This window comes from Protopterus annectens, chromosome 15.part0, assembly GCF_019279795.1.
Source record: "Protopterus annectens isolate FY-2018-M chromosome 15.part0, PAN1.0, whole genome shotgun sequence".
Taxonomy (NCBI): domain Eukaryota; kingdom Metazoa; phylum Chordata; order Ceratodontiformes; family Protopteridae; genus Protopterus; species Protopterus annectens.
Genome location: NC_056749.1, coordinates 261,918,639 through 261,932,823, shown reverse-complemented (window position 1 = coordinate 261,932,823; position 14,185 = coordinate 261,918,639). Strand labels below are relative to the sequence as shown.

General features: G+C 46.6%; 1 protein-coding gene across 1 annotated transcript in view; it reads left to right on the top strand.

Moving 5' to 3' along the window:
- The window catches only part of OGT (O-linked N-acetylglucosamine (GlcNAc) transferase), a 2,411,396-nt gene that overhangs the window by 1,723,690 nt on the left and 673,521 nt on the right, over positions 1 to 14,185 (top strand). The window contains exon 17 of the mRNA XM_044057256.1: positions 12,636 to 12,752. Within this exon, the coding sequence (XP_043913191.1) occupies positions 12,636 to 12,752 (117 nt within the window). The remainder of the gene's footprint in view (positions 1 to 12,635; positions 12,753 to 14,185) is intronic.

Here is a 14,185-nt window from a genome sequence, read left to right as displayed (position 1 = left end):
TCCTCTCTCTCTCTGCCCCCTCCCTTCACTTATAACTGTGGTACTCTCCCACAGTATGAATACTGCAACGTACGAATAGAGGGACATAGAATAGTTTTGTAAATTCTTATCATAACCATAGATGTCTTCTTCCGTGTTGCAGTATTTCTTCCCACCCTCCATACCCCTTTTTTTCCATCTCTACTGGATGGTTAGTCCTTGACCTCTGTATCCACTCCCTACACGCCAATCTGTACAGCCCTTCAGGGGACATGTGCTCCATAGCCTCAACTTGTTCTTTTGTACAGCTTAGCCTTGGCTTCATGTTCTGAGGTCTGTGCGTGCAGACCTCACAGTTATGGTCCCTGGTTTTATCGCCCTGTGTATGATGTCCCACACACCTACAGCATCCAGACTTGAGCTTTTGTATAGGAGGTGACGTCAGGTCGCATGAGGTAGAAAATCCCACAGTATGAATACTGCAACATAGAAGAGAAGGACATCTATGGTTATTGTAAGATTTTACAAAGCTATTCTTTATCCAGCCAACCACTACAGATAGGTACCTTGTTGGGTTTTCCTTGTGTTTTTTGCTAGTTTCTCAGACATACATGTCCACTAGAAAGGGGGGAAGTGTGCTTGTGGAAGACTAATTCCTCACAAGGACACACATGAAAAGTGCATTTTCTGTTTAGGCGAGACCTACCACCATAAGTCCTCCAAATTTGTAAATCCTTTGTTCCTAAGACTCTCCACAGCCATCTGGCCTCGTTGAAATTGTATCTAGAATATCAATCTCTGGTGTCTCATGCTTGGCTTGGAGGGATGCGGTAAGCACATCCGATGAGCCGCCGTGGAGAAGGCCAAGAAATCAAGGCCGGATCCCATGCCACGCCTCTGGCGTCCAGAGACATTCTTGAGGCAGATGAAAGCCCGGGTCTTTTCAGATCTCAATTTCCCAACCAGGCCCAGGAACCTGTATGGAAGCTGGGATGGTGGTAACAATGAGTATGTCTGCTGAGGTTAGTCAGCCATCAGATCGTGATGGCAGAGGGGAACCACGGCTCGTACAGTCTGAAGGGCCTACTCCTTCCAAACCATCCACCCAGACGTCGATTCCTAGACATACTTAGTCTTCTGCCCCTTTAAAGAGGAAATACAAATTTGAACATGGTGAGCCTCAACCTGTTCCTAGGTGGTAAGTTTTTTCCCCAAAGTCTTTTTAAGGCATTCTGGGCCTTACAGATCCAACAACCACCTCCTGCTGCTCTTTCAGTCCATCCTGTAGAGGTATCAGAGGAAGAGTACTCCTCTTTAGAGGAATCACTGACCTACTGTTCACAGATTGATTCTCCTAAGGGTTTTATCACCCCAGAAGAGGAGGATCCTATCACCCCTGAGTCCTAGGAGAAGAGTTCACTTTTGGGGACACAATCTCCCTCGTGAAGGGAACATTTTAAATGGCAAGCCTCAGATGTCTCTGACAGTAAGAAAAGGTACTTTGACCTACTGCATGTGGAACAACCATCCCCTTCTGCTGTACCTCCCTTGCTGCCTACCTTCCAAGATGCCTTCATGGCTGCTTCACAAGCCCCAGATTCCCAACCAGCAGCCTCTAAACATTCAGGCCAATTTTACAAGGTGCTTCAGGGTGCTCAGTTCTTATTCAGAAACCCGCCTGCAGAGCCAGCAGTTATTGCACTTTCTGCAGATAAATCTTTCAGGTAGTTATCCTTTGCTGCTCTTTATTTTACTGATAAAGACAGCAAATTCATGGATAGGCTGGGAGAAAAAGTCTATACCTCCTCCACCCTTGTCTAGAAGAGCCCTCAACTACCAAACACACATGGCTAGGTTTGTCGTGGACACCCTTTCCAAAATGACTACTTTCCTGTCTGAGGTTCCTGAATCACCAATAAAAACCCAACTACACTCCCTACTTTCCACAGCATCTCAGGTGACTAGGCACTCCAAGTGCAGCTATGGTGCTGTGGAAGCCTAACCAAAATCTGCTGCCTCGGGTTCAGTGCCGAGGAGATATTCCTAGGTGAGACTTCAGCCACTACCTATGGATGTGCAAACTAAACTGCTTGTTGCACACTTGGACAATATAAAGACCTTTTTGGACAATCTTCAGCAGAACTTCTCAAATCCTTTCAAGAAAAGGGGAAGAAAACTACAAAGCTTGAAGCATTTACTTGCATCTCCTATCACCAGATATCACAGAAATTATCCACAAAGAACTTCCATCTGTCAGGAGACAGTCCTCCCACTCTGCACCTCAGGTAAAGGGAAGTAGGCAAGCTAGGAAAAGCTCTGCTCTTAGGTTTCCTTCCACCGCCTTCGAGTCTGTCTGACCAAGCCAGACCACCTCCACTGTGACATGCAACATCTAAACTCTGACACCCCCCCCCCCCCCCATCCCTTCATCTCACCCTTTCTCTACCCTCCTGGTGGAAAATCTCATCAGTAAACTGGGGTCCTCTCCATCGTTCAGAGAGGGTACTTCATGATTTGGTGGATTTTGCCCCCCTTTCAGGGGATTCCTCAACCTACATCAAACCAAATTCACCTTTTCCCCGTTATTCAACAATTGCTGTCTCAGAGCACCATAGAGAAGGTACCTACTCCACAAAGAAACAAAAGGGTTTTACTTTAGAATGCTTCTGGTACCAAGAAAAGACTGCCCATGGAGACCAATTCTGGATTTATCTTTTCTAAATCTGTTCCTCGAGGTACCCATTTTCAAAATGATTACCTTACCTCTGCTCCTACTACTTATACCAACACAAGCCTTCGTGGTAGCTCTGGATTTGAAGGATGCCTACCTTCACATCCCAATATACCCAGATTACAGGAAATTATTACTCCTTGCAGTAGGTTTCCTGCATTTTCAATTCTCTGCATTACCTTTTGGACTCTCCACAGCTCCTCGAGTGTTCACAAAGTGCCTTGCACCCCTTATTGCTCACTGCAGAATTCAGAGTATTCAAATATGTATCCATATCTAGACTACCTGTTAATTCTTCATCAGGACCTTCAAACCCTCCTCCACCTACAGCAGGTGATCACCATCCTGACTTTGTTAGGATTCACTCTAAACAAAGAAAAGTCTCACCTGATCCCCACTCAAGACCTGGTCGTCTTGGGATGCAGGATAAGAACAGACAAGCTGAGGGCTTTTATTCTAGACCAATGGACCATGGACCTCACCTTCTACTTCAACAAGCTAATCACTCTTGCTTCTTTGCCAGCATGAGAATTCCTAAGGATATTAGGCCATATGGCATCTCTGAAACCCATGCTGCCCCTGGCAAGACTCCACATGAGGAAAATCCAGTGGATTCTGAAGAATTTATGGAACCAACACTCTCTCATCCCCTGGACACACCTCTCCCCCTCCCTCTGTGTCTGAAGAGGGAACTACAGTGGTGGATTTGTGCCATCAACCTCAACCAGGGAACCCCCTTACAGGTACCTGCCCCCCTCCAACAAATCCCTACAGACGCCTCAGTCATAGGGTGGGAAGCAGTGCTATTGCACAACCAAAAACAATTCACTGTGCAGAGAAAATGGTCCACACTAAGACAGAATTTATATCAACATCAAAGAAATGAGGGCACTCCTAGCCCTACAAACCAGCTCTGTGCCCAGGAACCCTGAAAGTGACCACAGGCAATATAACTGTTCTGTGGTACATAAATGGGGGTGGGGGACGAGATCCTACCCTCTTTGCAGCCTAGCCACTCAGATCTGGACCCTAGCATCATCATTGCATATTCATCTACTAGCAGTATACATTCCCTGCACAGAGAATGTTAAGGCAGATACTCTCAGCAGAACTTCAGCACCCTCTCACGAATGTATGTTTCACAGAGAGGTATTCCTAGACCTCATCTACAGGTGGGGTATTCTGCAAGCAGATCTGTTTGCCTCCTCCCAAAACAGACATGCCGCAGGCTTGCACAAGGGAACCACATCCCCAAGCATGGAAAGTGGATGCTTTCCTTTTTTTGGGGTCTATATTATAAAGTCAAAGCTTTAGGTAATCGAATACCTAAAGCTCAACACCTAAACAGCAAAAGGTGTAAACATCGAATGGCCAGTTCCACAAATTCTTTCATAGGGAAAAAGCATTCACTTGGCCGGAAAAAATTTTTTTCAAACCCTGATCACTTCCAAGATTTCTCTACAGTGGAGGAAAGGGCAGAATGTTAAGTTGTCAATCTCGCCTTCATTCTTGCTTGATGGGTTCGGAGCCGATCCCTCGGCTCCGACTCGGCACTTGCTAAGCTCGAGAGTCTCTCTTACCAGCTCGAGGCAGCCCCATATCCCATGATGCAAGGCAGTAAGTACCCAGATCTCGTTTGCCGCTTCGCTTAGGAGGTCTTCTTTTTGCCAGCTCCTGGTAAGTTGTTCACTTTTGTGATTTTTAAGCCCCTTTTTAGTCAAAAACCTTTTATTGTTAGTTTTTAAGTTTAAATTGACTTTTTCTGACAGAAATTCCCTGTCTCCTTTAATTTTTTGTTAGTCAATCTTTAATCCCTATCCCATCCCCCCCCTGTTAGGGTGTGTGTGCTGGTTTATAGAATACCTTTTGGTATTTTATTTAACTTAATTTTGACTGGTGTGTGTGTGTGTCTTTTTCAGCACCATGTCAAAGGAGAGGGTCTCAGGTTTTAAGAAGTGTGACTCGTGCTGTCAGAAGATGTCTCTGACAGACGGTCACACTTCTTGCCTGTATTGTTTGGGCCCTCTTCACCTGCAGGACTCCTGTGCTATTTGTCACTCCTTCAGCCAGAGAGTCCTGCAGGAGAGACGGAATAAACTGATTCTTAGGGGCCTTCTTGCCGGAGGGCTCTCCGGCTAAGTCGGCTCCACCAAAATCAGTAAAATCTTCCAAGGCCCAGGCTTCTGTATCTAAGCCAGCGGCCTCGGCTCCGACTGCATTGAGTCGAGATCGGCCCGCTGGAGCCGATTCTAGCTTGACAGCCTTCGGCACCGATGGCTATCGGTGCCGAATCTGTATTGACCACCGATGTCGGCTCCGATCGGCTCCGACACCCATGTGGCACAGGCATCGGTGTCGGCTCCGATCGGCTCCGACACCGTTACTTTGGTGGCTGTATCGGCTCCGGCTGGAGCCGATACATCGAGGCTTCCTGTCGGCTCCGAGAGGTCGGCTCCGACAGGATCTATTGTATCGGCTCCGATGGCTCATTCCAGGAAGAGGTCGAGGTCTCCTTCCTTGGAGCCGATACTTACGGCTCCGGCTTCACCTCTTCTATCGGAACGGAGCCATCGGAGCCGATCTTCAAGGTCATCCAGGTTATCAGACCATGACCTAGAGAGAGTGGTCAGTAGATTACTCAAGTCACAGGTACTGGCCCAAATGTTACACAGTCCGTCTCAACAGACGACTGTTGGTCCACACCCCGTTACAGTTCCTCCTTCAACTCTACCCCAGAGCTTGGAGTTGGAGTCTTCGGAATGGTTACTGCTACGGCTGGAGGACGGATACCCCTTCTGTTCCTTCAGCCTCTACTTTTATCTCCTCTTCGCGTCCTTCCTTAGGGGGATTCGGTGGTCGGGCTTCCATGGTCTCCTCCTGGGGGGTGAGTGGCATCGGACCCTTGTCCGAACCCGCTCTTCCCCTTGGAGCCTCGGCCTTGGTGAGCTCGGCTCCGACATCTGCCTCGGAGACTTCCCTTTCGGTGGCCCCTGGAGTTCCTAGCTCTTCGGAGTGGGTTCTCTCGGACCTGCCTGGGAGGGGAGCATTCGAGGTGATGAAGAGTGTACTGGCCACTGGTATCAGTCAGCAGTCTGTTCCTGTAGCTCCTCCCTCTATAGTACCTGTTGACATCTCTGCCACTTCTCTTGCTACAGGACCCAGAGATCCTCCGCCTCAGGTTTCCCCATTGGGAATTTCCCCCTCTTCCGAGGATTCTCCTGACGTTTCGGGAGATCCTCCTAGGAAGAGGACTTGTAAGAGGAAGCATGTAGACTCCCCCGAGTCTGTCACTTCGGATACTGACTTTGATGAGTCAGAGGGATCCCCCTCTGAGGATGTCTCCTTCTCAGACATCCTAGAACTTCTGAAACAGAGGGGAAACTGGCCCACCAACAATCCCTCTGAGGATGAGTCAATATACCTAGAGGCGTTTGGATCTCGGCCCTCCACCTCCTGGGTATCTCCGCCTTTCGACCCCCTTATGCAGGTGATTGCACGAAAGGCGTGGGCAGCTCCTGACTCTGTAGAGCCAGTCCCTAGGAGGCCTTCAAAATTTATCACCGCCCCGAGCGACAAACAATTCCTTACTAAGGGTGTCCCCGCTGATGCCATGGTGGTGGCTGCGGCCACCAAAAAGGAACTTGCAGATCCTTCCGTGCCCGTCCATCCTCCTAATAAGGACTCTAGGACCATGGATAGGTACGGTAAGCGGATGTTTTCATCAGCGACCTTTGCTATGCGTTCGCTGAATTACCTATGTCACTTCACCAGACTCCAAAGGGATATCCTGAAGGAGCTGGGAGAAGTAGTTCAGGATCCTACAGCTGCAGGGGCTCAAGAAAAATTGCTTCTCAGCTAGGAACCCTCAATTCCATTGCAAACTCCTCCATGCGGCTAATATCTTATGCTGCGGATGGAGCGAGTAGAGCCGCAGGCACAGGGGTGGCTCATAGACGCCAAGCCTGGATGCGGCTATGTGATTTTGCGGATCCCTTTAAGGCGTCCTTCACAAATTCTCCCTTTGATGGGTCAGCTTTGTTTGGCCCTCAGGTGAAGGAAACTTTGACCAGGTGCGAGCAGGACGGCAAGACTCTTTCTGCTGTTGGAGTCCGTTTTTCCACCCCTTCTAGGCCTTATCCCAAAGGACAGAAGGGTGGGAAGATGTGGTTCCGTAAATCCCAAGGAGTCACGCCGGATTCACGTGGTCAGTTTACCCCTAGAGGCAGAGGGGGTAACAATAACAGACGCCGCTCTAGAGGCAGAGGGGGTCCGAAAAACCAGGGAAACAGGGAGCCTCTCTCTGACAAGCCCTTTCAGCATCCCTGAGGTGTTGCCCGGCTGTCCCTCCTTGGAGGCAGTTGGGGGGAGATTATCACTGTACCCAGAAGCCTGGCATTCCCTCACTCGAGACAGATGGGTACAGTCGATCATATCCAAGGGTTACATAATTCCTTTCGAGGAAAATCCTTTCCCCTCAAATTCCCTTCCAGATGTACCACCCGGTCTAAGGGACATTGCAGAGTTAGAAATCGTAAAACTACTGCAAAAAAGAGCCATTCAGCCAGTTACAATAGACCATTCAGAGCCCGGAATCTACTCAAGGTTCTTTTTGGTTCCCAAAAAGACGGGAGACTGGAGACCAATATTGGATCTCAGCAGACTCAACAAGTCTGTCAAGAAGACAAGATTCCGAATGGTCACTCTTCAGTCAATTCTGCCCTTCTTACAGAAGGACAACTGGATGTGCTCAATAGATCTTCAGGATGCGTACTATCACATCAAAATTCACAGACGCTCCAGGAGATTTCTCCGCTTCGGCTGGGGTCCAGTCATTTCCAGTTCAGAGCCCTGCCCTTTGGTCTCACTACAGCCGCGAGAGTGTTCACCAAATGCATGGCAGTGGTCACGGCTCACCTGAGACGTCAAGGATTCCAGGTGTTTCCGTATCTCGACGACTGGCTCCTGTCAGCCACCACCAGACATCAGCTTATACTAGCCAGGGATTACACAATAGACCTTTGTTCTCATTTGGGCATCTCAATCAACTTCGAAAAGTCATCCTTATCGCCCTGCCAGTCTATTACCTTCATAGGCGCAAACTTAAACACTGTTCGGATGTCCGCTACCCTTACAGAACAAAGAGTTTCAGACATTCAGACTCATGTCAGGATCATTCTGGCCAGCAAGAAAATACAGGCCAGAATGGTTCTGAAGGTATTAGGTCTCATGGCTGCGGCCATTACACTTCTTCCCTGGCTCGATTCTACATGCGCCTTCTTCAGTGGATGCTGTTCACACAGTGGTCATACCAGCAACTTCCAATGCGTCACCAGATTCTGGTGACACAAACATGCAAAGAACATCTTGCTTGGTGGATCACATCGCCTCAGGTTCACCAAGGCAGGTGCTTAGTACCTCCGTCCCCGATAGCCACTGTCACCACGGATGCCTCCCTGATCGGGTGGGGGTCATTATCAGGGCAGGATGGTTCATGGGACGTGGCAACCGCTCGAGTACCATCTGCACATAAATGTCCTGGAGATGAGAGCAGTGCTTTTAACGCTGCAAGCCCTCAACGACTTTCTTCCCGTAGGGACAATTGCAGTCCACACAGACAACATGTCTGTAGTTTGGTATATCAACAAACAGGGCGGAACCAAGTCCTACCCCTTGTGTCGAGAAGCGCTCAGACTTTGGCAATGGGCGATCTCCTCTCATCGGTTTCTGGTAGCAACGCATATCCCTGGGAAAACCAACATTATAGCGGACAGATTGAGCAGAGCTATCCTCATGCCTCACGAGTGGTCTCTCAAGCAATCTATAGTGGAAGAGATTTTTCTGGAATGGGGTCGTCCATGTTGCGATCTTTTTGCTACTCCCCAAAACAGCAAATGTCCAGACTTCTTCAGCCTCTTCCTCTATCAGGCCATCCCCCCAGAGATGCTCTGACCCAGGATTGGCCCCAGGGACTTCTTTATGCCTTCCCTCCATTTCCTCTGATCCCTCAGGTGATCTAGAAAGCTACCGTTTTGAGAGCCAAATTGATTCTCATTGCCCCTTACTGGCCTCGACAAGTTTGGTTCCCGTTCCTCCATCATCACCTTTTGGTGCAGCCGTGGCATCTGGACCCAGTGCCAGATCTACTGATTCACCAATCCGGTCAGCTGCACCGGTCAATCCCTTCTCTCAACCTCACAGCATGTTTGCTCCACTTCCTTCCTTAGCCAGGCTTCCTTTGATCTCTAACCCAGTTAGAGACATCATAGTAGCTTCACTAAAATCCTCTACCAGGAGGATTTACACAAGCAAATGGAAACGTTTCTCTTATTGGGCTAAGGCCCAAAATATTGATCCTTTTACTGCCCCTGTTCAGGCAGTTCTGGACTTCTTAGCAGAGATTTTTCATGCAGGCTCCTCTTCTTCCACAGTCAGAGTTCAATTGGCTGCTATTTCTAATTTTCATGTCGGGATAGCAGATCATAATATTATGTCCCATAGGCTCTGCAGGGCCTTCTTGAAAGGAATTTTCCTACTAAAGCCTCCAATCAGGAATCCTCCTCCTCAGTGGGATCTAAATTTAGTGCTGACATCCTTGATTCTTCCCTGCTTCGAGCCAGCTGTTTCTTGTTCCCTGAAATATCTTTCTTGGAAAACTTTATTCCTAGTGGCTATTACATCTGCCAGGAGGGTGTCTGAACTTCATGCTCTTTCGGTTCGACCCCCCTATTTGGTTTTTCACAAAGACAGAGTATCTTTGAGAACTAATCCATCCTTTTTACCTAAGGTCGCTTCAAAGAACAATCTGAATCAATCCATTGATCTCCCTGTATTTTTTCCTAACTATTCAGATAGAGCTGAACAAAAGCTACATTATCTTGACGTCCACCGTCAACTCAGATATTATTTGGACAGAACAAAAAAATTTAGAAAGTCTGATCAACTTTTTGTTTCCTATGCGGATAATAAAAAAGGCATTCCTGTTTCTAAAGTGACTTTGTCCAGATGGCTTTCTTCGGTCATCACTGAAATTTATACGCTCAGGGGAAAACAGCTGTGCTCAAAACCTAAAGCACATTCAACTAGGAGTTTAGCTACTTCTACAGCTTTTCAAGCTAGACTTCCTTTGGACACTATTTGTGCAGCGGCCACTTGGGCCACTCCTCACACTTTTGTTTCCCATTACAAATTGGACTTGGCCTCCAGGGACAGAGACAGTTTTGGCTCTACAGTCCTCAAGAGTTTGTTCCATTGAGCCACCCAGGATAGAGGTGCTAGGGACGCGGTCCCATCAAGCAAGAATGAAGGCGAGATTGACAACTTAACATTAAGAGTTATGTACCTACCATAACGTTCCATGTTAGTTGTCTTCTCGCCTTCTTTCTTGACCTCCCTCCTTCCCCCTGGCCTGGACAGACCTTGTATAAGAAACTATTATGCTAAAGACCATTCAGACCTGGTCCTTTTTCCATCTGTAAGTTTCTTCTTCCTTTGGGAAGTATTTTATGCTTGGTATTATTGCCCTTTGGCAACAAACGAGATCTGGGTACTTACTGCCTTGCATCATGGGATATGGGGCTGCCTCGAGCTGGTAAAAGAGACTCTCGAGCTTAGCAAGTGCCGAGTCGGAGCCGAGGGATCGGCTCCGAACCCATCAAGCAAGAAAGAAGGCGAGAGAAGACAACTAACATGGAACGTTATGGTAGGTACATAACTTCTTATTCCCGATAATGGCCAAGCAAATTCTTTCTCTATGAAAGAATTTGCGGAAGTGGCCATTCCATATTTACAGCTTTCACTGTTTATCTTTAGGTATTTGATTACCTAAAGTTTCAATCACCTAATATAGACCCTCTTTTTCTTGGGTGGCGATGTACCTCTATGCCTCCCCCCTCCCTTCACTCTAATCCAGAAGGTGGTCCTGAAAATTCAGCGGGGCTAACCAAAACTCCTGTTGGTGACCCCCTTTTGGCCTTTTCTACCTTTAACCAAGGGCAGTCATCGCAGGTTACTCCACTGGTTAGACCTCACACAGGACAGGGGATCCCTAGTCCACTCTCAGGTGACCAATCTCAAATTGACCTTATGGGTGATAGGGTTCTAATCCCCTTCAGACACATATACTCAGAGGGCATATACTCAGTGTTTTGCAGGAGACCAAAAAGCCTAGTACCAGGAGAAATTGTCAAAATGGAAAGGATTCTCTAGGTGGTGTTGAAAGAAAAATCAGGATCCTCTGAACATTCCTAAACCCATGGTACTCTTTCTTTGAGTTCTTTCATTCAGGACTAACATTTTCTTCATTTAAGGCCCATTTGTCTACCATTTTTGCATGTCTGCCTGTGATCCCCCCTTTAGCATTAAGATTGGAGGTCAAGCTATTCCTGAAAGGGGTACTCCATATCAGAACCCCCCCCCAAGCTGTACCCCCACCTTGGGACTTAAATTTTGTATTTGAAAAATTAACCTTGCCACCTTTCGAACCAGCACATTCAGCATCCCTGAAACTATGCACATGAAAACAGTCCTGCTAGTGGCCCTCGCAGCCGCCAAGAGGGTATCTGAAATTTAGCCCCTGATGGCCACCCCTCGTTACCTGCTTTTCCATAAGGACAGTATGTCTCGAAGGACTAATCCTTCCTTCATACACAAGGTGGTTAATGAGCTCGCACTCAGACCATTAACCTACCCGAACAATTTACATTTACAATTACAATGAGTAAACACAACTGTGCTGTACTGTACCTCACCTGGGCAGGAAACTTACCTTCCTTAAAATTGTTTCAGAACCACTGATTTCATCTCTTTCATCCTAGCAATGTAATCGAGGGGTGAGAGGATGTTGCTTACCTTAGATATGTAGTCCATGCTTAATAGTTTACTTGGAGGGGTTGTGTGACCTAAGGAAAATTCAACAGTTCCAGGCATGTACTTTCTATATGGCTTGCCAGTTGGATTTTCTGTAACAGTTGACAGAGCTAAGGCTGTGAGCTGTAGTTTGTGGTAGAGTTTGATTCCTTCCACTCTCATTTGCCTACGTTGTGACCTTGAGTAAGGCATTTAACCAGATACTGCTTAGTGGCATCTGGAAATTTTGGCTAGGTTTTTGAATGGTCCTCTGGACTGCAGACCTAGAAACTACTTATGAACCTAAATGGTCATTGGCCAGCACTGTCTAAGACCACTCAGTGGGCTGCATATGAGGACTGTTTTTGCTGCCAGTGCTTGTTTAAGGTATATGGCAGTTGTAGACATTTTGCAGTGGCCATTTTTTTTTTTTAACAAACACGCACTTTTAAACACTGGTTCTTGGATCTTTATTTAGTAGTCAAGACTACTATGCTGGGCTGTTGCATGCTTCATGATCTGGACTTTCAAGCATTGATTCTTTTGCTTGTCTAGCTCCTGCCTACATTGGGTGGTAGTGTTTACTGCTGCAAATTCTTATGATACCTATTGCTGGAAGCCCTTGCAGTAAGGTTTTCGGGTAATGAGTGCTCACCATATCAGCTGAGCCTTGATAAGACTCTGTACAGTTTTGCTTATTACTTGTTTTCAGTCTGTATTTTGTGGTCTCTTCACTATACATTTATCCTTGCAGAGTTCATGTTTTGGTGTAGTTCTGTCTGGTTTGGTATATTGCCTAGGGGGCACAAAATCAGGAAAGCAAGTGCCTCGAACATGGGGTTACAGTCTAGCCTTGAAGAGTTTTCAGTGAGAACTTACTGCTTTTTACAGCTTTAACCCACTGCAGAGCTTTTTGAAAACTAGTCTACTTCTTCCTTAAAGTTTTTATAGTATGCTATGTTACCATATTTTTCCAGATATAGATTTTATTTTTCTGTGGCAATGTCTCAGTCAAGTATGTTTGGTTATTGTATCTATTGTTTTATTTTGGCTACTTACCTGTGGTTTCTTTGTCCGTCAGACAAAAGCAGTAATTGATTTCAAGTCAAATGGACACATTTATGATAACCGTATTGTTTTGAATGGGAATGATCTGAAAACTTTCCTGGACAGCCTACCTGATGTGAAAGTTGTAAAGGTAAGCTAGAAAGAACGAAGAAAACACATTTTGAAGGTCATTTGCATTGTATTGTGTCCAGTTGCTTTTTAACCTTTAAAAGTTTGTGATCATGATTTTTAGGTGTTTATTCACTCTGGTTTAATGATTGTCCATGTGAAATTGTTCGATCTCGCCGTTTGTTCTTGCACACGGGTTCGGAGCTGATCCTCTGCTCCGAGTCGGATGCTTCACAAGCTCTGCATCTAAGAGAAAGCTCGAGGCACAGTCAATATCCCATGATCCTCCTCTACCATCCCTCAGATCTAGTTTGCCGCTGCAGCAGATCGCATCAAGGAGAGCTTGGGCCAGTTAAAACTTTTTTGTTTTTTTCTATATTAGAGCTATTTAAACCCCTTTTTCTAGTTATATACAGAGTGTTAGTGTGTGTCTGTACTCTTTACTTAGGAATTTGTTTCTATCTCTATATTGATAGATATAATCTTAGGGCGTAGGCCTATTTAGTTCTGTCAGGGCTCTGACAGCATTAATAGTAGAAGATTAGTTAGATATTTTTTCTAGTATTTAGCAATTTAGTATTGTGTGCAGTGTTTTTTATATATACTCCCTTGTTATATTTATATAAATATATATCTATATTTACTCTTTAGTATGTTCGTATTAGGTTAATTAAGGGACTGTTACTAACATTCTTAGTTGTTCATATTACTTAGTAACTTAGTGTTATATTCTTTTTAAGCTAGCTATTTTGTTTGGTAAAGTTTGTTCCCTGTCAGTTATGGCTGAAAAAGCTAAATCAGGGTTCAAAAGGTGTCAGTGTGGACAGATGATGTCCATTACTGACAATCATGCTTCCTGCGTCTACTGTCTTGGCCCTCTCCACCTGCAGGAGGACTGCTCTATTTGTCACTCTTTCAGTGGAAGGGTCATGATGGAAAGGCGTAGGAAGCTGATAGAAAGGGGCCTACTAAAGCCTGACTTTCAAGAAGCCTTGGAGAAGGCTGATAAGGCATCCAAGTCTTCGAAGGGGTCGAAGGTATTGGAGCCCAGGTCATCGGCTCCGAGCACCTCTTCTAAGGTTCGGTTGCCGGCTCCACAGACGTCGGGGCCGAACACCGAGCGATTATCTCTCATCGAGCCTCAGGTCTTGGAGCCGGTGTCGGAAGTGCTTCCACCCTCGATCCTTCGATCGGTGACATCTTCGGCCCCTTCGACACGTTTTTCCAGGCCGTTATCGGATACGGACGTGGATCGTGTGGCACAGAAGCTCATGGAGAATACGGCTCTGTCCAAACTAATTGCGGTTTCGTCCCAGTTGGTTTTGAAACTGGAAGCCCTTCCTGCATTTCCAGCAGATCCTCCTCCGAGACCCTTTGAGTCTTCGGAGCCGGGAGAAGAGGAACCGATGATTGTTGAACCCTCGGCGCCGAAGCCTATCTTTGTGCGATAGGCAC